Source organism: Pristis pectinata, chromosome 2, assembly GCF_009764475.1.
Source record: "Pristis pectinata isolate sPriPec2 chromosome 2, sPriPec2.1.pri, whole genome shotgun sequence".
In the NCBI taxonomy this organism is placed as follows: domain Eukaryota; kingdom Metazoa; phylum Chordata; class Chondrichthyes; order Rhinopristiformes; family Pristidae; genus Pristis; species Pristis pectinata.
The window spans coordinates 54,895,754-54,921,155 of NC_067406.1; the positions used below are offsets into that span (position 1 = coordinate 54,895,754).

Consider the following 25,402-nt stretch of genomic DNA (forward strand, 5'->3'; position numbering starts at 1 on the left):
TATGGAAGAAAAACGAAACACATGGATGCAAATTTGTCACTTAATGAAAAGCAGATGGAAGGAAAAGAGCAGAAGTAAACTGGGATACAAAACAAGTCAGATAATTGATGCTGCCTGAGATTAGAGCAGGTGGAGGTGAATGGCGAGAGAGGTTGACTCGATAATGTCTTGGGAATTGATTAACTACGCCTTGCCAATGGAAGTGAATGAGATAGACAACAACTCGACAAACCTTCATACTTTACTATGATCTGAAGAGTGAATTTAGAAAAGAATTTGATCCATGTGCAGTCTGTCATATCATTAGGGTTTCTCAAATCACCTATTAAATGTTATTGTCTTATGTAGGAACCAAATTAAAGCCTGCTGAGGCTCTAGAGAGGGTGCAGAGGAGGTTTACTAGGATGCTGTCTGGATTAGAGGGCATGTGCTATCAGGAGAGGCTGGACAGACTTGGGGTCTTTTCTCTGGAGTGGCGGAGGCTGAGGGGTGATCTGTTGGAGGTGTATAAAATTATGAGGGGCATAGATAGGGTGGACAAGCAATATCTTTTTCCCATTATTAAGCGATCCAATACCAGAGGGCATGTATTTAAGGTGAGAGGGGGTAGGTTCAGAACAGATGTGAGGGGTATGTTTTTTACTGAGAGAGAGGTGGATGCCTGGAATGTGTTGCCTGATAGGGTGGTGGAGGAAAATTCCTTGGGGGCTTTTAAGAGGGGCTTGGATGGGCACATGAATGAGAGGAAAATGGAGGGATATGGGCATTCTGTAGGTAGAAGGGAATAGCTATGTCGGCACAACATTGTGGGTCAAAGGGCCTGTTCTGTGCTGTACTGTTCTATGTTCTATGTATAAAGAAAGGTTTCAAGTAGAAAATGGTTAACGATAAATGAGGTAAGTGAGGAGTTAGTCAGATTTTGTTGAATGTAAGAACATAGGATTCCAGAGGGCAGGGAAAAGTGGCTATAGCTTTTCATATTTTGTTTCACAAAATCATTATTCTCACCATTTTCAAGAATATAAACAGATGAGAAATAGGAGCAGGTGTAGCCACCTGAGCGTTTGAACCTGCTCTATCGTTCAAGATCATGGCCAATCTTTTACCTCAGTACCATTTCCCTGCACTATCCCCATATCCCCTGATTCCAGATATATCCAGAAATCTATTTACTCAGTCACTGAGATAAATGACTGAGTCTTTACCACGCTCCAGAGCAGAGAATTCCAAAGACTCCAAAGATTCATCAAGAAGTCTCACCTCATCTCAAGCCTGAATGGCCTATCCCTATGACTTCTGGTCCTAGACTTTGCAGCCATGGGAAACATCCTCCCTGCATCCACTCTGTAAGAATTTAGTACATTTTAATGAGATCACCTTTTATTCTTCTAATCTCAGAAGAATACAGACCCTCCTCATACAGTAGATCCACCATCCTAGCCACCAGTCTAGTGAATCTTCACTGCACTTTCCCAATGGAAAAAGTATATATTTTGTTTAGATAAGAGACTAAAACTGTACATAATACTCAGATACAGTCTCATCAAGCTCCTATATAATTGCAGTGAGATATCTTTACTCCTTTTTTATTGCTGCACCTCCATGTTAGTTTTCAGCAACCGTGTACAAGGAAATCAAGTGTGTACAAAGCATTTCAACAATTCCTAATTTTTCACCTTTTAAAAAACTCTGCTATTCACTTTTGTGCATTGAAGTGGATGACCTCACATTTTTCCACATTGTATATCTTCTTGTCCCTTCATCTAGTTCATCTATATCCCCTGGAAACATTTTTATATCCTCCTACCTACTAATAATCCCACTTAACCCAATTTTAGGGCTATGCTGAATTAAACAAGCAATCCATATTTTTTAGATTTCCTATGCCACAGTCTGTGTGAATGACAGGTAAAGCTTCAGAATCAGAGTAAGATTTATTATCACTGACATATGACATGAAATTTGTTGTTTGGGGGCAGCAGTACAGTGCAAAGACATAAAAATCTATATATTACAGAAATAAATAAATAGGGCAAAAAAATAGGAATACTGAGGTGGTGTTCATGGGTTCATGGACCATTCAGAAATCTGATGGTGGAGGGGAAGAAGCCGTTCCTGAATTGTTGAGTTTTGGTCTTCAGGCTCCTGTACCTCCTCCGTAATGGTAAGTAATGAGAAGAGGGCATGTCCCAGATGGTGAGGGTCCTTAATGATGGATGCCAGCACCGCCTCTTGAAGATGTCCTCGATGGTGGGGAGGGTTGTGCCCATGATGGAGCTGGCTGAGTCTACAACCTTCTGCAGCCTCTTGTGATTCTGTGCATTAAAGGCTCCATACCAGGCTGTGATGCAACCAGTCAGGATGCTTTCTGCTGTACATCTATAGAAATTTATAAGAGTCTTCGGTGATAACCCAAATCTCCTCAAATTCCTAATGAGGTAGAGCTGTTGGCGTGCCTTCTTCGTGATTGGATTTGTACTTTTATTTAGCACTTATTTTTAGCTTTATTTATTCTTTCCAATTCCATTGCATTGGGTTAATCTTGAACCAAGGAAGTGAAGGAAGTACCCTCTTTAAGCATTATCCACAACTGCAACCAAATGAAAGAGTATGTTTATGCATACCTGTAGATGTTTTTTTATTCCTTTTGACCATTTCTTGGATTTTTCTTTGCTGTGGCTGAGTAATGATGCTGTGATTCTTTGAGGAGAGAACCAAAGGAGACTCCAGACCCAGTCTTTGTTCATGAATCAGGGGGCTTCAACAAACTGGTAGCTCCCCCCCCCCCCCCCCCCCCCCCCCCCCCCCCCCCCCCCCCCCCCCCCCCCCCCCCCTTATTCATGCACCGTACAACTGAATTAATAACCGCTGGTTAATTATGGTGCACATTCTGCACACCAAAAAGGAGAGAAGATGTATACCAGGATGCCTTCAATTACTTTGTAAAGTTAGTCTATAGAAGGATTAGTGCATTTAAAGATAAGCTATAATATTTTGCTGTAGACACAGAGAGGTTTGGAGCAAAGAGGTCATTACAGAGCACAAAGTGAACATCGGCAAGCAGGTTATTCATAAATGCCTTTCAGGACTAGGAATGCTTCATTTTAAATTTACAAAACCTATCCTTATTGGATTATAAGAGAGTAAGTATGCCAATTTTTAACTATCTTAATGATTGGAAGTGCAGATAACAGCGAGAAGGATAGTAGCAAGCCATTGACTGATAGGATGGGCCAACACATAGGAACTAAAACAGAATGCAGAGTGGGAAGTGATGTTACATGGAAGGAAGAGTGACATCATGGGGTTTCACATCCATAACGCTCTGACGGTGTCAGATCAAATTCATAAAGTTGTTACAGAGGATAAAGGAACACTAGCTTTAAGCAATGTGGTCAAGTTCATAATCCAGGGAGAACTAAACCTTGAAATATCACGTTTGGCCTCAGTTGCAGAATTGTGTCCAGTTCTGGGAACAAAGCAACAGGAAAGATATCAAAACTCTGGAGAGATTGCAGGGGAGATTTTTTAATTCATATATGGAATGTGGATATCAGTGGCAAGGCCAGCATTTAGTAATCTTCCCTAAATGTCCTTGAGAAAGTAATGGTGAGAACTGCTGCAGTCTATATGGTGAGGATACTAGCACAGGACTGCAAGGTGGGAACATTTAGTATTTTCACCCGTAAATGAGTCATAGAGTCATACAGCATGGAAGCAGGCACTTCGGCCCAACTGGTGCATGCTGACCAAGAGCTAGTCCCATTTGCCTGCGTTCGGCCCATATCTCTCTAAACCTTCCCTATCCATGTAAATGACGTAAGAACTGTGAAATATTTCTAAGGCAGGATGGTATATGACAAAGGAAACCTGTGTTCCTGTGCCTCTGCTGCCTTGTCCCTGATGTCAGAAATTGAAGGCTTTGGATGTTCCATCAAAGGAGCCCTGGCAAGCAAAGATATTACAAACTGCAAACTAGGTGAGCCATTGGTGGGAGGGTGAAGGTTTAGGGGCTGGATGGAATACGAACCAAGTGGTCAGTTTTATCTTGAATGCTCTTGGAGCTGCACACATCCAGGTAAGTGAAAAGTATTCCGTACACTCTTGACTTGCAGAGAGTGGGTGGAAATTCTTTAGAAGTCAGGTGGAGGTTGAGTTACTTACCCGGGATACCGAGTTGCTCTTGTGGCCATTATATTTATATATCTTGTCAAGCCAAGTTTCTGATACATAGTGACAGCCAGGATTTTATCATGGTGTAGCGACTCACCGCACCGGCATTGAACCGGCTCCTGACATCGCAAACGTCGTCGGAGGCCCCGATCCAAGGTGGCGCGGGGCCCTCCTTCTTCCCCATCGTCGGGCTAGGAAAGCCCGCGCGCGGGAAGGTCAGGTGACCCGCGCGTGATGTCAGCGCGGGAACTGTAGCGCGGGAAGTTTTCGGATATTAAAGGCGCACCGCGCCCCTGTCGTTCATTCGACTTCTGATTTCGAACCAGCAACTCTGTGTCTTCATTTTGTAGTGTGTAGCTAGTTGCTACAATGGTAATGTCATTGTATGGGGAGGTGGACAGACTCTCTCTTGTTGGAGAAATTATTACCTAACTCCTTGCTTTTAAGTGTCAGCACACCCCATGGATTCAACTCTTTTGTCCATATTTGAACCAGATCTGCACAGAGGTTTGGAGCCAAGAGGTCGTAACAGAGCCCAAACTGAGCATCGGTGAGCAGATTATTGACAAGTGCCATTTGATAGCATAGTTGTTAACATCTTCTATCACTTTGCTAATGAATATAACTGGACAAATGGAGTCATAGCATTACATAGCATGGAAACAGGCCCTTCGGCCCAACTGGTCCATGCTGACCAAGATTCCCACCTAAGCTAGTCCTATTTGTCCACATTTGGCCCATATCCCTCTAAACCTTCCCTATCCATGTACCTGTCCAAGTAACTTTTAAATGTTGTTAATGTACCTGCCTCAACCACTTCCTCTGGCAGCTCATTCCATAGACTGACCACCTTCTGGGTGGAAAAGTTGCCTCTCAGGTTCCTATTAAATCTCTCCCCTCTCACCTTAAACCTATGCTCTCTAGTTCTTGATTCCCCAACCCTGGGAAAAAGACCATGCGCATTCACCCTATCTATGTCCCTCATGATTTTATACACCTCTATAAGATCAACTGTCATTCTCCAACACTCCAATGAAAACAGTCCCAACCTGCTCAGTCTCTCTCCATGACTCAGTCCCTCAAATCCCAGCAACATCCTTGTAAATCTCCTCTGCACTCTTTCCAACTTAATGGCGTCTTTCCAATAGCAGGGTGACCAATGTCTTACACAACTGCAACATAACATCCCAACTTTTATACTCAATGCCCCCCCGACTAATGAAAGCCAGCATGCCTAATGGAGCAGTAGTTAAATTTTCCTGTGGCCTGGGCACAGCTGGGCGATTTTACCCATTGTTGGGTAAAAGCCAGTGGTGTAGCTGTACCGGAACCGCTTGGCTAGAAGGCTCAGCATTCTGAAACACAAGCCTGCAGCATTACAGCTGGAATATTGTCATGGTCCATGGCTTCTGATGCTTCCAGTATGCTCAACTGTTTCTAAACACCACATGAAACAAATGATAGCAGCTGAAAACTGTGTTCTGAGTCATTTCCAAGGCTGATATCAAGGATGAGGGACATCATTTGGATTGGAAGACTGGATAAATGGAAATTGCTTTGTTCAGAGCTAAAATGATTAAGGGGACGTTTAGTAGAAGTATTGAAGATAACGATGGGTTTTAATAGAATAATTGTTGGGAAACTGTTTGCGCTAGTGGTGGGGTTGTAATCAGAGAATCCAAATATAAAAACATTAGGCAAAATGCCAGGAGGAGAATGAGAAGAGATTTCATCACAGAGCAAGTTGTTATAATATGGGACGCAATGCCTAAAATGGTCGTGGAGGAAGAGTTGGTGCAAAAGCAAAAAAAACAAATGGACAGTGATGGGAAAAGAGGAGGCTTAGTGGAACCTCTTAGATTCTCTCCCTCAGGCTCAATGGGCTAAAGATGTATGATTCTAACAAAGGCAATCTACCTTAGCATATTATGTTCTTCACAGTCTGTGTAAAGGATCTTTATTCAGGCCTAAACAAAATCTGTTAGTGGTTAGAAATATAGAAAACAACAACCAATTGAAAGTAAGTGGCAAGTAATATAAATTGTATGAAAAATTGGGAAGTTTACTCAGTGAATGCGATTAGTCTTTTCAGGCTTATCTCTACTGCTATTTTTGAACAAGGAGACAACATTAGCCACCCTCCAGTCTTCTGGTACCTCACTCACGGCTAACGAAGATGCAAAAATCTCCATTAGATCCCCAGCAATCTCCTCCCTTGCTTCACTTTGCAACCTGGGATAGATCCCATCCAGCCCTGGGGACTTATCCACCTTAATGTACTCTGATGTTTCTAGCACCTCCTCCTTCCAGACACTAATGTGCTCCAGAATACCAATGTACTCTTCCCTTAACCCTCCAGCCTTCACGCTCTTCTCCCTGCTGAATACCAATGAGAAATATTCATTTAGGATCTCGCTCATATTCCCTAGCTTAATGTATAGTTTACCCTTCGGGCCCCTGAAGGGACCTACTCTTTTCTTAGCCACCCACTTGCTTCTAATATAATAGGTTTTAGGATTCTGTTTAATTCTACTTGCCAAGATCATTTCATAACCTTTTTTGTCCTCCTAATTGATATGGGAGAAAGAAATTTCATATCATCTATAAACCTCAAATGATTTGTTAGATAACAATTTCCTATACCTGACATATACTTCCTTCTTTTTCCTGATTAAATCTTCAATATCATTTACTAACCAGGGTTCCCTAAACTTATCCTCTTTACCTCTTACCCTTACAGGGACATGCTAACTCTGAACTCTTACTAACTAGCTTTTAAATGCCTCCCACTTATCAGTTGTTTTCCCCAGCAGCTGCACCCTATCTACCTCTCCCAGGTTCTGTCTTTCACGACTGAAATCCACCTTCACCCAGTTGAAGTTCTTAACTCGAGGACCAAATTTATTTTTTCCCATGATCACTTTGAAGCTTACAGAACTACAGTCACTGTTCCCAAAGGGTTCCTCCACAGACACTTCAATCACTTGATCTTCCTCATTCCCTAAGGTGAAGTACAGCCCCCTCCCTAGCAGGACTCTCCTCATGTTGCTTCAGAACACTATCTTGAATGAATTTTACAAATTTATCCCCATGTAAGCCCCTTGCACTAAGGTAATGCCAGTCAATATTGGGAAAGTTAAAATCCCCTACTAACTACAACCCTATTGCTTTTACACCCAACTGCAATCTGCCTACATATCTCTTCTTTTAAATCCTGCTGACTACTGGCAGGCCTATAATATAACCCCATCAGAGTGGCCTCCCCTTTCTAATTCCTAAATTCTACCCATATAGCTTCATTGGCCAATCCCTCAAGGATATCCTCCCTAAATACTGCTGCAATGGTCTTCCAGATCAGCAGTAACACACCGCCTCCTCTTTTGGACTCCTCTCTGTCACACCTGAAACCCAGAAAGTTGAGCTGCCAGTCTTGTGCCTCCCTCAACCATGTTTCAATGATTGGAACAATAATCCCGTGTGCTGATCCATGCTCTCAGTTCATCTGCCTTACCTGTGAGGCTCTTGTATAAAAGTAATGCAGTTAGCCTACCATTAAGGTACATTAAAGTACATTAAAGTGGGCAGGCATGGTAGTGTAGCAGTTAGCGTAACGCTTTACAGCGCAAGAGACCCGGGTTCAAATCCGGCCACTGTCTGTGAGGAGTTTGTACGTTCTCCCCGTGTTTGCGTGGATTTCCTCTGGGTGCTCCGATTTCCTCCCACATTCCAAAGATGTACAGGTTAGGAAGTTGTGAGTATGCTATGTTGGCGCCGGAAACGTGGCGACACTTGTGGGCTGCCCCCAGAACACTACGCAAAAAGATGTATTTCACTGTGTGTTTCGAAGTGCATGTGACTAATAAAGATCTTATCTTATCTTATCTTACCAGCCCTCTCATGCTTCCCTTCCTGCCTACTCTTCCATTGTACTACCTCAATGCACTCTGTACTAACTCAATGTATCTGCACTGTGTAATGAATTGACCTGTATGAACGGTGTGCAAGATAAATTTTTCACTGTACCTTGGTAAAAGTGACAATAATAAACCAATACCAATACCACTGAGTCAGCTGTACAGCATAGAAACAGGCCCTTTGGCTCACTGCATCTATGCTGACCATCACGCCATCTATACTAATCCCAGTTACCTGCATTAATTCCCTATTCCACATTCAAGTACCTGTGCAGATGTTGTTATGTTTACAGCCTCAGATGCAAACTACATTGTGTGAAAAACTTGCCCCTCAGATCCCCTTTAAACCTCCTCCCTCTCACCTTAAATGTATGTTCTCTAGTTTTAAACACCGCTACGACGAGAAACAGACACTTTCTATTTACCCTTTCTATGCTTCTCATTTTATGTACCATTGTCATGTCATCTTGCAGCCTCCTTTCCTCCAGCAAAAATGGATCCAGACTATCCAGTCTCTCTTTACTACTCAAGCCCTCCAATCCTGGCAATATCCTTGTGAATTTTTTTCTGCACCCCCTCTAGCTTAACTATATCCTTCTTTCGGTGTGATGACCAGAACTACACACAATACTCCAAATGCAGCCTAACCAATGTTTTGTACAACTGTAGGATGATGTCCCAACTCTTGTACTCAATGCCTTGGCTATGAAGGCAAGCATGCCATACACCTTCTTCGTTACCCTGTCTACCTGTGTTACCACTTTTAGGGAACTATGTACTTGTACCCCTAGGTCTCTCTGTTCAACAACAGTCCCCAGAGTCCTGCCATTCACTGTATATGTCCTGGCCTTGTTTAACTTCCCAAAATGCATTACTTTGCACTTGTCTGAGTTAAATTCCATCTGCCATTCTTTTGCTCACTTTCTTAGTTGATCAATATCCTGTTGTAACCTTAGACAACCTTCTTCACTGCCCACCATACTGCAAATCTTGATGTCATCTGCGAACTTACTAATCGTGCCACCTAAATTCTCATACAAATCATTAATAGATATGCTGAACAACAGAGGACCCAACACCAATCTCTGCAGCACACCACTGACCACTGATCTCCAATCTGAAAACCCATCCACTACGACCCTCTGCCTCCTACCACCAGCCAATTTTGTATCTAATTGGCTAGCTCATACTGGATCCCATGTGTTCTTACCTTCTGGACCAGCCTGCCATGTGGGACCTTGTCAATGGCATTGCTAAAGTCCATGTAGACTACGTTTACCTCCCTGCCCTCGTCAATCTTCTTGCTCACAGCTTCAAAAAACTCTTATCAAATTTGTGCGACACAATTTCCCACACACAAAACCATGCTGACTATCCCCAATAAGCCTCTGCCTTACCAAATGCAAATGAGTCCTGTCCCTCAGAATCCCTTCCGGTAACTTTCCCACCACTGATGTAAGGCTCACTGGCCTGTAGAACCTTGGCTTATCCCTGCTGCCCTTCTTAAATAAAAGCATAACATTAGCTATCCTCCAGTCTTCCAGTCACCCACCTATGGCTAACTGGACTTGCCTGTTCTGTTTTCTACATATGATTCAGACTCTCTACCTGTGGCACTGTCATTTTGGATGCCACCCCGCTGCCTCACTAGTTTAACCCATCCCAAGTAGCACCTGCAAGGATACTGATCCCCTCCCTTTCAGGGGTAACTCGTCTGTATTGTACGGGTCACCCCTCCCCAGAAGTGATCCCAATGATCTAAAAACCTGAAGACCTCCTTCCTGTTTTCTGTCACTGTCTGATGACACACCAGTCTGTGGGCTGTATACAGTTAGGTTACAATGTGAGCTGCCCCCCTGGTAAAAAATCCTAAAGTTCCATTTACAAAGTTATGATAAAATACATAAATAATTATACATCTATACAACAAGCAATATCCAAAGGGCCATGCCTTTCTTTCACTCCTACATTATTGTTCTATCATTTTTTTCCCTTCTTTTCTCTTTTGACCATCTACTTTTTTCCCTCTTCTCTCTCCTTTACCTTTTTCCCTTCCTCTTGGCCTTTTCTCTCATGTTTCAAAGATTTTGTCTCAGTAATTCCAGTGCACCCATAATCGTTGAACATTGACGAAGGCCTCTGGCATATGTAAATCGGCATTCAAGTTTTGATTATGTACCCTCAGAAGTCAAACCACAGGCTGGGTTTTGGTGGGGGAAGGGGTGGGGGGGGGGGGAGGTGCTGAGGAATTTCAGAGACCTTCAATCCCATTGACGTTTGTGTGAACTGATAAGATAGGGCCTGTGCTGGGTTATGGGGGTGGAGGGTGGGTTGGGAGATATGTTCGGTTCAAGGTTGGGGGAGAGGTTGATGGAGGGATGCAGGCTGAAAAGGCTAAGTTAAGGTGAGTTCTCTGGTTGTGGGTGGGGCAGGTGGAGGTGGATAGGGATAGGGGCTGGTCAGGAGAGGTGGAGAAGGATTGGATATATATTGTGGGTCTTTGGTGGGCAAGAAGGATCAGTGCCAAGGACTGGATGGGGTCCCAGAATCTGGCTGAGGATCAGGACTGGTGATGAGGCAAGTGACCAAGGTTAGAGGAGAGCACAGTGAAAATTGAAGCCTCCAATCTGGAGATCAGAAAGATCAGCAGCAATATCTGGGGATGGTGGGGATGAGTGTGGGTAGTGGGCTGAGGAGGAAAGGGAACGATGATGAACTTGGTGAGTAGGCCGTTCAGCCCTTTAGTTTGTTCCATCATTCAATAAAATCATGGCTGATTTACCATCTCAATGCCATTTTCCTGCCTTACCCTTTGATTTCCCTTAATATCCATAAATCTAATGACCTGTTTTGAATGAACCCAATGACTGAGCTTCCACAACCCTCCAAGATAGAACTAGTTTTCCAGGGAAGTAAATGGCTGGGCTCTACAGATGCTGCCTAGCCTGCTGAACACCTCCTGCATTTTCTATTTATCATTCAGTTTCAGCATCTGTGGTTGTTTTGCTTCAATATCAAAGGGAGCCCGTTTTCCTGTGATAGCTGTATTAGATGTGATCTCAAATAAGGGTTACAACTAGTAACTTCATGAATCAGAATTGTCAATAACAAATTAAATCTGGGCAAGGATCAAAACCCAAGATGTAATCTGACTAACACTGATAAACCGATTTTTAAATAAATTAGTTTTAACATATGTAAAACAAAATTAGAACTAGACATAACCTTTAATTCAAACTCACTTGATTTATGATTTTATTAGGGAGGAGAAAGGGGTTGATAAGTAATTTAAAATAACAGTTTTCCCCACATCATTGAAGCTTTATGTTTATCTCCTGTTATAGCCTGAAGAAAGGGAGCACCAGGAGAATGACCCAAAATGAATAAACCATCAGTGGAATGAAGACCAGAGATGAAAGACACTCTGGGCAATTTCACAGTTTATCTTTTGTTTAGGCAATGTACAAAATCCATTGTTGACATTCAGTTACACTTCTTTTGATTTCAGTTTCATTTATGTGGTGTAGTGGTACTTGAAACAAATATTGTGCCATTTTTAAAGTTTTATCTTACTGTTGACATTAAGCATATATCACAACAGCACAATCAAATACGCTTCAGGCTATTAGAGGATGTTTAAAAGCCAGCTGTAGTATCCCAATAGCCTGTGACTAATTGCAACCACTATATAGAAGTGTGTAAGTATATATTTACAGAACATTTATTCAGTGAGAGAAAAGTGTATTGTTGCAAATAAGCAAAATGGCAATAAATCAGGATCAAAATCATTTACTTGTACAGTGGAAGAACTTAGGTCTTATGCTAACCGAAAATGTATTTTATTTCTTCAGTTGAATTAGTGATATGTGATGTAAATGTTCCAGCTCTAATAGCAGCACCATAACAAATTATCAAATACACTACACTGGATCATCTCGAGGAAAGTATCATTTGGAAAACAACTTTTGCAATCAATTAGTTTACATGCACAGAACTACGACAGATATTGCAGAAGGTCAGGAAATGCTTTTCTACAAGATTGTATATGAGAAAACTAGATCCGGATTCTAGCTGGTTTTAACATGACTCTGCAAATGAAGTCTAGAGTTATATAGTTGCTTCAAGACATATATATTGGACTATATATGCATTACAAGGTTATATTACCCAGCAGATGCTTTATATAATTAATCTATTAAAAAAACAGCAGGGTTACAAGATTGTTTCTATGTTTAGAAGCTGCACTTTTATTGTTTTAAATTACCTAGGAAAAAACAGTCCTGTGTCACAAATACGGAACACCATTTCACTGCATTCAGCATTAACTTTCAATATACGTTGTGAAATGAATGGAGAACAAGTGTCATGAAACATTGCAATAAATTAGCATATAATTACAAAAAAGGAAATATTTAATAACAGTGTACCACATTAATACTGAATGTAAAATATAAGCAACTAATCACAATAATACAATGCTAGTTCCATTCTGGATAAGGATATTTATGTGACATTCAGTGATTAATAGAGTCCATAATTAAATGTACCGCTCCATGAAGTATGCACCTTGGGGGTATTTCTGTGAACAAGCCCTTTCTTAGTCTGTATGACCAGATGCTGATAATACTGCAGTGGTCGCCTTGGGCTCTTCATTGTACTGGCTACAATGTACAGTTCTTCTCAGTATTGCAGGCCTGTCAAACTCCTTTACAGCTTGCACAATTAACTGTTATCAGCTTGAAAACTACAGAGAGGATTCAATTTCTGATACAACTTTGTGGCTACAAGGTAGCAGCAGCAATAAACTGTGCTATTTGAACAGTTTCTGGTCCAATTTCAGTTTATTTGGGTCCCAGTTGGAAATTTCTTTTCCTCTTAGTTTATTAATTCAAAATATTTTGCATCCTTTTCCCTTTAATAATGTTATCCAATATAGCTTGAGGGAGTTGCATTAATTCCACTGTCAGTGCTGTCCTATAGTGTAGATATACATTCAACTCCCTTGTTATATAGCACCAATACCACAAAATAAAATAAAAAAACCAATCCATGGAAACAAGTCTTTGCAATGTTAATACCTAATTTGAGGTAAAGAGGAGTTATTTAAGTATATTTCCTTGTTGAAATGAAACATTTATTGATTAACACATTCATGCCCTGGAGTATTAAGCACTGATTCTTGGGATTGTCTTAGCAACACTGTTCCCTTTATGATAGCTCAGATTTCTCAAGGCATGACAGCACCAAGGTAGACTGATCAGTTTTATTCAAAAGGATGTCCAATATATGGAACTAGTTTGTTAAGCAAGCCCAGTGATAGGCATTTGAACAAGCACCACATTGGCATGGCCAGTTGTATTGTGGAAGAAAGCAGTTTTAAAAATACTGTCGAGAGGTAGTAGATGACAGACAAGATTTTCATGGCTATGATTGAGTGTGCAGCACAACATCCTATATAGATTGTCAAAAACTATGTTGTTCTGCATTACATCCGAAAGGTTTTCTCGTACCTATGACTTCATAAAAAAATATGTGAAATGACAATTTCCTCTGTGCAAGCTGCCATCAGAGGAAATTGGTCAACTTGTACATTTTTGTTTAAGAAATGACATCCTTGCTGATTAATATTTTAGCTGATGTATAATTAGCTAGTTAGTTTTCTTTATTTAAAAAATCACATTTTTTTCACGAAAATTACTTTAAAATAATTCCTTTGAAATGAAAATAAATGTACTCTACTAAACATTTGTTTCATTCAAAATCTACAGAATCTCACTTAACTGATGAAAAGTGCCCTGTTTTGCATGTTAATGGATTTTGTACACAATGATTTACAAATATTCTCACTTAAGATAGGTTCATTGCACTAGACAAAAGAGGCACAGTTCAACACAAATGCACATTCATTAAAGTACTTGCTGCTATCTGCAAGTGTTCAAGTACTATAGTAATATGAACAAGTATCCTCTTTTATTATCTCCATATTGAGTCTTTAATCAAGCTAGGCCATTTACTTTGCAAGCACTGGGCTTTGGAATCATGTCTGTTTTTACCTTTAGTGTACAAATACTATGTGGTTTCACATTTAAATATTATTTAAACACTACATTGTCAAATCTAAACATAATGTATTGCTAATATTCCTACTGAGAGTTAGTGCTACTAAATATTCTAATGTCATTTATATTTTCTCTTTTTCAAATATTCTTTGGCTGCATTTATCTCTACAGCAGCACAAAAATGATTTTGAAACAGGTGTTTCCCCTTTTGAAACAGAGAAGCATCTGGAGCATTTTTTTGTTTTTTTATTACAAGCTTTCTTTAAAGGTGTGCCTCATTTCAAAGTAGATAGTCTGTGTGTTATACCTAGCATGGTGGTCTCAACCAGAACTGCTTGAACGGAGCCTGGTTTAAGAAACTTGATACCTGTGTGGTCAAAGCCACTCCAAAACCAGTGGTGTAAACAAGGGCAGTTAGAGCAGTACATTTCAGGCTGTGGGCATCATTTATAGTGGGAGTGCAGTAGTTGAGTGCATGATCTCTGCCTTCCCTCACTTCACAATGGTAAAGGAACATCCATGTTTCCCTTTAATTTGTTTAAAAAAATTGTCAAATTGAAAGGTATTAAGATTATTTTGTACACATATCTTAATCTGAAATTTCAAGTCTGGTTGGCAGCAAGAAATCTTCATTGATTTGGATGCACACTGCATCCTTACTGGAATAATGTTTCAATTCGCTTTCATTTTTAAATGGAGTAACTCTGACTCAGATTTCCAGTGTTGGAGTATCATGTTTTTAAACCACATAGCCTTGAAAAGTAGGAGTTTTAGTGGAAAGGACTAGAAATTTAGCACCATGTACAGAAGAGAATCTGTTCCATTTTTGGTTTTTATTAAATAACTTATCTGTTGATACTATAAAACTTCTTTTGTCACTGTTGTGAGAGATAAATAATTGTAATTGTTCCTAAAGTGTGTTGAAAGCATATCTTTCAGAGTTTTTAATTCAGCTAGGCAAGCTCAGATAATTATTATTTCTGCTTTATCAGCTTTTGAACATATACAAACTGTTCTCTCCTTATTTAGGTCCAATATATATTACATTAACTTTCTGGTCCCTGGAGATGAACCAACTATTCAATTTGTTCAAGTGAACGTGCGTGTCCTTAACAGCTGAGTGTTTTTTCATGTTGCTGAGCAGAAAACTTAGAACTGGCATCTCCTCCGCTCTGTGTCCAGCACCTTAGTAAAAAAAAATCCCACTTCACAGAAGTTAAAATAACAGCAAATTATTGTCAGCTGAAGCTGACCAGTGGTTACAATTTCCACAGGGTAGAGTTTGTGGGACGTCAAATCCCGATCCTTGTTGAATTCAGGGCAGGCACGTTTTTCCATGACAGAATTAACGAGGCTTGCTTTGGGTCAGTGTCCTTGGCAGGTCTTACAGCACATCTGTCTAAAGTACGCCCTGCTGCAGAACTTGAACTTCAGCACCAGTGGGCAGTAAGCCACTTTGTTCACATCTTTGCATTCTATGAAGTAAAAGAATTGACAGCACTGAGTAAAGCTACAAAACTAACTCACTTCCAAGATGTACATGTCTCTACCGGAAACATCCCACATCCTCCAAATGGATGAACTAAATTTTTAATGAACTGTTGTGGAATTTTTCTCCATGTTTTTCTTTATTTGTGGTGCAGAAACCACTTGTTTTTTTAAAATCTTTCTTGCTTTTCCATACATAATCATTCATATGGTACACATATGGATACATTCCCCAGACCTGTACTCATTGTGGGGAACTAACTTTAAGGAAGCACAGGTCAGAGATACGTTTAAAACATTCTAGCCCTGTCTCTCTGAATCATGTTTCCGTCAAGCTCAAATCTTCACTGGCATTTATCCTATAATTTGTTGCTATGAGAACTTCTGGTTGGTCATATACAGAAGCTTTATATTATGGTTTCCAAAAATCTGTCAAATATCTTTTTTTAAAATATGATATTTGGCTTAGTCCAACCATATTGAAAACACATTAAAATTTCATCATTCGTAAAAATACAACATCAACTGTAAACAATGTCAAAATTAACTTGTTCCTGAGAAAATTATGTGTTTATCAGGTCTGACGATGGATTCTCTCCAGAAGATTAATCAGTATTTCTCTTTCAGATACCGTGCTTATTTTCAGCATTTCCAGTTTTTACTTTAGATTTATGACATTCATAGTTTACCTTTGTTTAATGATTTACTTCTGCAAAATGTACAATAACCATGAGTGAAATGTTCTCTGTGAAACTTGCCTAGCCATTGGTTAAAATAATACTTCGTCTGGAATCAATGAATCGTAAGGAATATCCATGTCTTGACTTACAGATGTGGAATACACCAAGGATATACATTACGGTCAAAACAATAAATACTAAATGGCAAAGTACTTGCAGCTACTGTGAGGGGTGCATTAACACGCTACATAAACTACAAAGGAACTTGAAACTGCATGAAAAATGATTAAAATGCCATTTTGGTTCAGGTTTCGGATGACCTTGGACTGTCTGGATCCTGCAGCCACACACGTACTTTAAAAGAAATGGTACAGAACTGTATTTCATCCACTGTAGCTGTGGTTGGACTATTGGTGTTTGTACTACAGTATAGTCTCAACAGCAAATGTAACATTACACTTAACAGAAGCAATCCCTCAAAGTCTGGCTTCAAAAAAATACTGTAATTCAAAAGTACAACTCAAGAATTCAAACAGATGCTGAGTTCAACATCATGTCTTTCATTGATATAAACTTTCACAACTGGTTAAAATTGTTCTGCTAAATGCAGCCTCACTTCTGTCATCAATTGAGAAAACATACAGATATCTCCTTCAAAACTTTTTTAAAACTGATTTATTGCAAGGAACTGATTTTGACTGTTTGCAAATGCCTGATATGCTCCAAAACCAGGCACCATATTTAACACTAAGCAAGGAGAGTAGAAGAAGCTGACTTTGTCAGTTACTCAAGATGAGAACAGTGCACTAGTTAGATTGTTTCATTATAAATAGCAATCTTGCATGAGGTTCGGCTGGCAGCGACATTATTTTTTCATACTTCCTTTTAAAATCTGGTGTTATTTATATGGTGAAATGATCTATCAAATTGTGCATGTCATCAAATTAAATACTTGAATGAACTGACCTTTATCAGTATATTAAACTAATTTTTTGCCATTTGTAATAAAAAGCTTACGTCAAATGACATAAATCTGCTGCTTTGTTACAAATTACTACGTAAGTATGATTCTTTTGAAATATTACTGAGGAAAAGCCCAATGTTTGCAAATTCCATGGTTTTAACTTGGCAGAAAATTTTTTGGCACAATTAAGAGACCCAGGCACTCAAACAGCAAGCAGCACACCACACTGGAGCAATTTAGAAAGCTACAGTGTCAGAGAACATGTGTACAAAAATTCTTGAAATGATTCAAATTGAAGAGATCCTAAAAGAATCATTCTTGAAATGTCACCCACTCAAGCTGTGTATTTGTAAGTACTTACCTTCTGCATTGGTGATAGGAGTAGCATCACATTTACTCTCACACTGTTGCATTGAGGGTGGTCGAAGTGTTTCAGGACACTCAGTGGATGGCTGGCCGGTATATGAAAGACATTGAACTGTCCTCATCTGCTGGCCAAGACCACACTGTGCAGAACACTGCAATAAATAAAGAACAAAAATGCATGTTAAAGGCTGTCCTGGTAGACCCCTGGTTTCAGCCTGTTCTTGTCCCACAGAACATATTTCTTCCTACTTCAATTCTGTTCATTACCCATTGTTTAGTCTTTTCCCATTTGCAGACATGAAACCTCTGATGCCCTCCAACACTTTGACAGTCTCTAGTTTTGGGTCGCAGCAGGTTTATTTCCACCATGGATCTCCAAACCTCTATTTCATAACAGGATGTTTTGGGGGCATTTCTCTATCTTAAGAGGCCCAACTAGTCCCCCTCCACCACTACCTTCATTTGCCAAAATGAACTTCTTCTTACATTTCACAACTTCACTTTTAACTCCTCTCACTTCCTCCAAATCAAAGGTATGGCTATGGTTATATGGGTCTAAGCTACGGCTGACTCTTTGTGCAATACTCAGAATAGTTTTTGTTCCAGTCCAAATCTAGTAAACTGTAATCTTCCCTCTCTATAGATACTGCCTGACCTGCTGAGTATCTACAGCATTCTGTTTTTATTCAGATTTCCAACATCTGCAGCATCTCATATCTTGCAGGTTCCAGCAACTTTTGCCTTTCATTTATCTCCTTCTATTTACCATGTCCTCCAACAGATCAGCTATGATTCACAAGCCTTCACCACCTGCTCTCAACTGGCATCACCACCACTATTGTTATTCTCTCTCCCTTGTTCTCCACCCTATCAACCCTTTATTCTCTCTCCCCCTTACCACCCCCCTGTTCTGCAACCTAAAACACAATTAATTTCTCAAATCTGACAATGGGTCATTCATTGGAAATGTTTCAATCCATAGATGCTGCCTGGCCTAAAGAGTATTTTCTGTTTTATCTCAGGTTTCCAGAATCTGCATTTTTTTTTGCTTTTTAATCCATGTTTAATTTTAACGTTCATCCAGAGAAAGTGGACAATAAAAATATGATCAACTTAAAAAAAAGTTACAATTTTAATTCTGCAAAGTCATCTTGGACTAAGCTTTTACTCTATGGTAGTTATATTGCAAAGGTCGGCCATAATGTCAGCAGGAGTGTAATAGGGAATTCAGTTGGCTGCAAGTATGTACAGCTGGTTTCAGACATCTGAATAATCTTGGTGGGCTTCATATCTCTATTTAGAGGAATGCACTGCTCTGGTGTAAGATAACCCTTAGCTTCCTGCAGTGAGAACCTTCTCTTGGCTTTTTATGAATAATTCATCTCACTTTCTGACAACTTTCTGAAACCTAACCAGTCTGTTCACAGTCTTGAGATGTGCTTCAGAATACTTCAGGCACGAAGACTACCTAATTCTACTTCTGTAATATTGTTCAACCTTGTCCAGGTTCAGATCCTCTACCACAAAACTCTCCTTCCAATGTATGTTATGTCCATAGCCTACTACTGCAATGCCCACCTGCTGGCCTCACTCATTCTATCCTCCAAGGTTCTCCCAAATTCTGCATCCGTACTCTCATTGAAGACCCTTTCACCAACACTCACTCACAACTTAATGTAACTTACAGTTAAACAACAGCTTGATTTTAAAATTTCCATCCTGATTTCAAGTTGCTCCACGGTCTTTTTCGTGTTATCTCTGTAGTATCTTAAAGCTTTACAAACATTCAAAATAACAGTGCTCTTCCTAATCTGACATCTTGATCAATATAATTTTATTCCTTGCAGCACTGACAGTTGTGTCTTTAATCTTAAACTCTAGAATTCCTTCCATGAGTATCTCATGTGCTCTGGAACTGGCTGTGTCTCTAGTCAAGCTGTTCCAATACACTTACAACACTGAGGTCAATCCAACAATGTGAAAATTGCCCAGGTACATCATGTTCACAAAAAGCAGGACTAATCAGTGGCATCACAAGTAGACAGGATGGTGAAGAAGGCATTTGGCACACTGGCCTTCATCAGTCAGGGCACTGAGTATAGGAATTGGGATGTTATACTGCAGTTGTACAAGACGTTGGTGAGGCCACACCTGAAGTATTGTGTACAGTTTTTGTTACCCTGTTATAGGAAAGATGTCATTGGGCTGTAAAGAGTGCAAAGAAAATATAGACAGTGGAGTGCTGCAAGGATCAGTGCTGGAGGTCTAGCTGTTCACAGGCTATATCAATGATTTGGATGAAGGAATTAAGTATAATATATCCAAGTTTGCTGATGATACAAAGCTAAGTGACAGTGTGGGCTTTATGGAGGATGCAGAGAGGCTTCATGGAGGATATAGCCAGCTTAAGTGAATGGGCAAGGACCTGACAGATAATGTGGAAATGTGAGAGGCGATTAACTTAGACAGAAAAAATAGAAGCGTGGAGTACTTCTTAAATGATGAAGGACTGAATGGTGCTAATGTTCAAAGGGACATTAACATGCAGGTTCAGCAAACAATGGGGAAAGTGAACAGCATGTCAGCTTTACTGCAAAAGAACTGAGTACAAGAGCAATTATATTGGGCCCAGGGGAGATGACATTTGGAACATCGTGCACAGGTCCGGTCTTCCTACCTAAGGAAGAATATACTTGTGATAGAAGGAGTGAAGTGAAGTGAAGGTTCACCAAATTGATACCCGAGGAATTCGTCATATAAAGAAAGATTAATGTAGGGAAGTGCTGTTGAGATAAAAAAAAATTGGCCCTGATCTTGTACAAGGGACAGAATGCTTCTCTACTTTTGTTCTTAACCGATTCACTGATGCTCAGCTTGGGTTTCAGCAGGACCACTCAGCTTCAACCTTATGACGGCCTCGACAGGCAATGACCATCTCCAACAAGAGGGAGATTAACAACCAACCTTTGAAATGGAATGGCATTACCTACACCAGATCCCCTACCATTAATGTCCTTTGGGTCACCTTGGACAAAAAACTTCATAGAATCAATGACAAAAATACAATGGGTACAAGAACAGATCGGAGGCTGGGCTTTTCCTCATTCTGTTATTGTTCTTCTTTGTTCTGTTATTGCTTTTCCCTACAACCTCAATGTACTTACGTTTTGAAATGATCTTTATGGCCGGCTTGCAAAAACTAAGTTTTTCACTGTATCTCGGTACATGTGACAAAAAGAAACCAATTCCAACGGTTATCTGCAGTGAATGACTCACCTCTTGACATCCCAAAGTCTTTCAAAGTCAAGGCTCAAGACAGGACAGTGATGGAATACCCTCCATTTTCTTGAACCAGTGCAGGTCTAACAACACTTAAGAAGCTTGATGCCATTCCAGACTAAGCAGACCACGAGATTGGTACCCCACTTGCCACTCTAAAATCCACCAGCAATGCACAGTGACTGCATGTTTATCACCTACAAAATGCAGTTTCTTGCCTCAGCTACTTTGATAGCACTTCCCAAACCTATCACACCTACCACGAAGAAGGACAAACGCAGCTGGTGCACAGGAAAACAAACTAAGATATAAGGCGCCTTGATTTGGAAATTTATCACCACTCCTTCATTGTTTCTTGGTCTTGCAATTCCATACCCAACAGCACTGCTGAAGTCTTCATCAGGACTGCAGCAGTTCAATAAAACGGCTCAAAGGAAATTAGGGATGGGAAATAAATGCTGGCCTTTCCAGTAATAACCAGATCCCAAAAAGTGAAAGAAGAACAAAAAACGTAACTTATTCCAGAAAATGCATAGTTAAATTTCACAAGTGGAATGAGCTGCCAGAAAAAGTGGTTGAGGTAGGTCCAGTAACAACAGTCAAAAGACATTTGGATAAGCATATGGATAGGAGGGGATTAGCCGGGATATGGGCCAAATGCTGGGAAATGGTCTAGTTAGGTGGGCACGGTCGGCATTGATAAGTTGGGCCGAAGGCTCTGTGTGCTGCAGTACTCTATAACTCTACAAGTGACACAAAATAACGCAGGAATGGCTGTAATTGTGTTTCACTCCACAAAAGAGCAAAATTGATGTTCATTTTCAGAGCATGGATAAAAAGGTTTATGCAGCTGAATTTCTTGGTAAGCATTGTGTCAATTTAATGAGAACTTTGATCTGTAATGAGCTTCAAAGTCAAAAAAGGCTGGAAGGAAATGAAGAGTGAAAAGCAGTAACCATTAGAGTTTCATCTCCTGTGTGCAATGTACTTTTCATAAGATCATTGTTATGAAACTATATCAACATTCCCCAAGTTATATGTGTTATGACAGGTTCACATCTCATTTATAGAAGCTTCTTCTTCTCCTGTAGGCCCATCAGAAGATAAACCGATTTAGTACCAGTGTAGATTGCACCGCTGTGGTAAAACTGCATTTAGTAAAGAGTAGATACACAAAGTGGTTGTGATGTGGAACTTGCCGACACATGGAGTGTGGCAGCAGCATATAAGATTGTAGCATTTAAATGGATGCAAGGAGGAGAAGGGAATGAAGAGATACAGAGCCACGGCAAAAAATGGCAATTTGTTTGGGTGGTGGATTGTGTGGAATATAAATACATCATGGATAATTTGGCTGAAAACACAATTCCTGTGTAGGGGGTACTTTGGCCCTGATGTCTATGCAGTTGCAAGTTCACAGTAGGATATGGACAGAAACACGGGAGTCCGGGCTTCTGAATGTCCTGCATGTTTTAACTTTGGCTCTGGTTGCTGCACTTTTATTTTTCTCATTGGTTTTGCTTCCAACAATCAGTCTGAATGGCAGGCTGACTGTGCATTGAGCAGGAAAGCCTGCAGTGGAAAGGATGAGTGGGGATACTGGGCATAAAGAGTTTGCATTTGAAGAGGTCTACTTGAGTGGAGGACATGAGGTCATAGTAGAAGAGGGGATGGGTAGCTCAGGAATAGATTGATAATTGATAGATAGATTAAATATGGTTGTTTTTCCATCTATTGGAAGTTACAACCTACAATCTTTAATTTAAAATGTTGGGACAGGTATCTTATGAAGGGGATACATTCTGGGAAATAAAAAAAGACATTTCCCATTAGTTTCAATGTAAAATCTCTGGTTGCATAAATCTGGTTGCTCAAGAATTTCAGTCAATAAAAATTTACACTTAAAAATACATCAATACAAATATGTGAAATAATAAGATATTATTTTATTGGCAATTAAATCTTAAGGAAATAATATACATAATGTAACCATTCAAGGACTCACTCAGTGAGACATACCAAATGCCACCCTCCTACTCCCACCCCTGGCCCTCTCCGAACAATCCTGCTGTGAACCCCTCGCTCTTATCCTCTCATTCTTTTCCGCCTTTACATCCCTCATCCCCACACCCTTTTCTCCACCCCCAACTTCTTCAACCTCCTGTAGACGTTGCCTGTACCCCACAGCCCACCCCCTCATCCCATTTAATCTCCACTCCCCTTTCCCTTCCCCATTCTACCCTCTCCTTCCTCACTCTGGCTCTTCCCATTCCCCACTGCCCCCCTCCTCTACTCCACTCTCCCTCTTCCCTTCCTCACTTTCCCCTTTCTAATTCCTGACTCTCTTATTTTCCTCATCCCTACACCCACTTCTCCCCTTTTCCATTCTCAACTCTTCCCTTCCCACTCTCTCTATTCCCCTTTTCTCCACTCTTTCCCCACTGTCCCTCCCTTAGGTAGCTGTGTCAGGTGGTTTGCAATCTTTATTGAGACAACTGAGCAGCTCTGCTGTGTCAACAAAGATCATAATCCAGTCAGGTTATTTCAGTTGCATGGAATTTCAATCACCATTTATTGTGAAAATAAAGCATTATTCATTTTTGTAAAAAATACTTCATAAATTAAGGACATAGATCCTAAACAGTCAATTGATAAAAATGATAACAATTTGTAAATGGAATGTTCCAAAATTGAAAGATACCTATATTCATATGATTTAGGTTTGTATGAGATAATAAAAAAAGAATGTATAAAACAGAAACTTGTACAATCTGGAGATCATGATGGACTCTTCAAAACTATTTATACAATTTCTTTGCATCAAGTGCAGCTCATGTTAATTTACGCACCAGGAATTGTCAGGTAAATGAGTGTTAAGGAAGCAGAACACTATAACTTTAAATTAGTGCCAACTTACCAGGCCCCATTCTCCGGTGACCCATCGAGGAGGTGGGCATCGCCCAAGGCTGCAGCGAATCCGGGCTGGAGGTTTGCTTTCATTAGAGCAATGGGAGGGTGGGAAAGTCTTGCTCAGGTCGCTGCTCTTACATAAAACAATTCGATGCTTAAACCCTGGGCCACATTTTGGAGTACACTGCAAAAGAAGATGGGATTACACTTAATATTTCATCAGTCATGATATTCATAAAACATTAAAGCCTATTCAGGTTTTCCAGTTGTATTGGACATTGTAATGTCTACACTCAAGACACAAATGACATCAGCAGCATATAGTGATGGTAGTTTAAGGAATTTGGAAAAAATCTTTACTTTTGTTTGTAAGTATTTGGCATAAATATTTATAAATCACTGTGATTACTATGTAGTGAGATACCAAATGTGAAAAAGCTTTCAACATTCACAAACTGACCAAATTTGGCATTGCAATCATTACTGTGAGCTACTGGATGTCAGCTGATCATAGGTTAGAACTCAACATCATTGCTCTGATGCAAAATAATTGCTGTCATTCATAATCTAGGCATACAAAGAAGGGTGCCAGAAAGAAGACAGTAGAATACTAAAACTGCATTACTCTAAAGTTTCAGGTCAACAGCAGCAAAACACTCCCAGGATGCAACAAATACCTGCCACCAACACAGGTGACAAAATATTACAAAGGAATACATTTGACACAGGAGTCAATAATTCTTGCCACCATATACTCAGCAGAAAATCAGAATCCTCAGAAAAACAGCGTGATCAGTAATACCTCTGCCACGATTATTCTCAACACTGGTGCTCCACAAGGCTGCATCCTCAGCCCCCTACTCTACTCCCTATACACTCACGACTGTGTGATCAGATTCTGCTCTAACTCCATCTACAAGTTTGCAGATGATACCACCATAGTGGGCTCTATCTCAAGTAACGATGAGTCAGAGTATAGGAAGGAAATAGAGAGCCTAATGACATGGTGTCACAACAACAACAACCCTTCCGTCAATGTCAACAGAACAAAAGAGCTGGTCATTGACTTCAAGAAGGGGGGCGGTGCAGATGCTCCTGTCTGCATCAACGGTGCTGAGGTTGAAAGGGTTGAGAGCTTCAAGTTCCTAGAGTGAGCATTACCAGATAGCCTGTTCTGGTCCAACCATGTAGACACCATGGCCTAAGAAAGCTCACCAGCGACTCTACTTCCTCAGGAGGCTAAGATATTGGTATTCCCCTTTCGCCCTCTACCAATTTTTATTGATGCACCATAGAAAGCTCCTAGTCCAGACGCATCACTGCCTGGTATGGCAACTGCTCTGTCCGTGACCGCAAGAAACTGCAGAGAGCTGTGGACACAGCTCAGCACATCACGGAAACCAGCCTCCCCACCATGGACTCGGTCTATACTTCTCACTGCCTTGGTAATGCGGCCAGCATAATCAAAGACCCCACCCACCATGGACATTTCTCTTCTCCACTCTCCCATCGGACAGAAGGTACAAAAGCCTGAAAGCACGAACCACCAGGCTCAAGGACAGCTTCTAT

General features: G+C 40.4%; 1 protein-coding gene across 1 annotated transcript in view; it reads right to left on the minus strand.

The window, feature by feature from the left end:
• Window positions 1-15,511: 15,511 nt before the first annotated feature.
• Window positions 15,512-25,402, minus strand: part of adamts6 (ADAM metallopeptidase with thrombospondin type 1 motif, 6) — a 205,852-nt gene continuing 195,961 nt past the window's right edge. Inside the window, exons 22-24 of the mRNA XM_052044773.1 lie at window positions 23,841-24,017; window positions 17,640-17,796; window positions 15,512-15,621 (exon numbers count right to left, since the gene is read on the minus strand). Coding sequence (XP_051900733.1) covers window positions 15,512-15,621; window positions 17,640-17,796; window positions 23,841-24,017 — 444 coding nt within the window. The remainder of the gene's footprint in view (window positions 15,622-17,639; window positions 17,797-23,840; window positions 24,018-25,402) is intronic.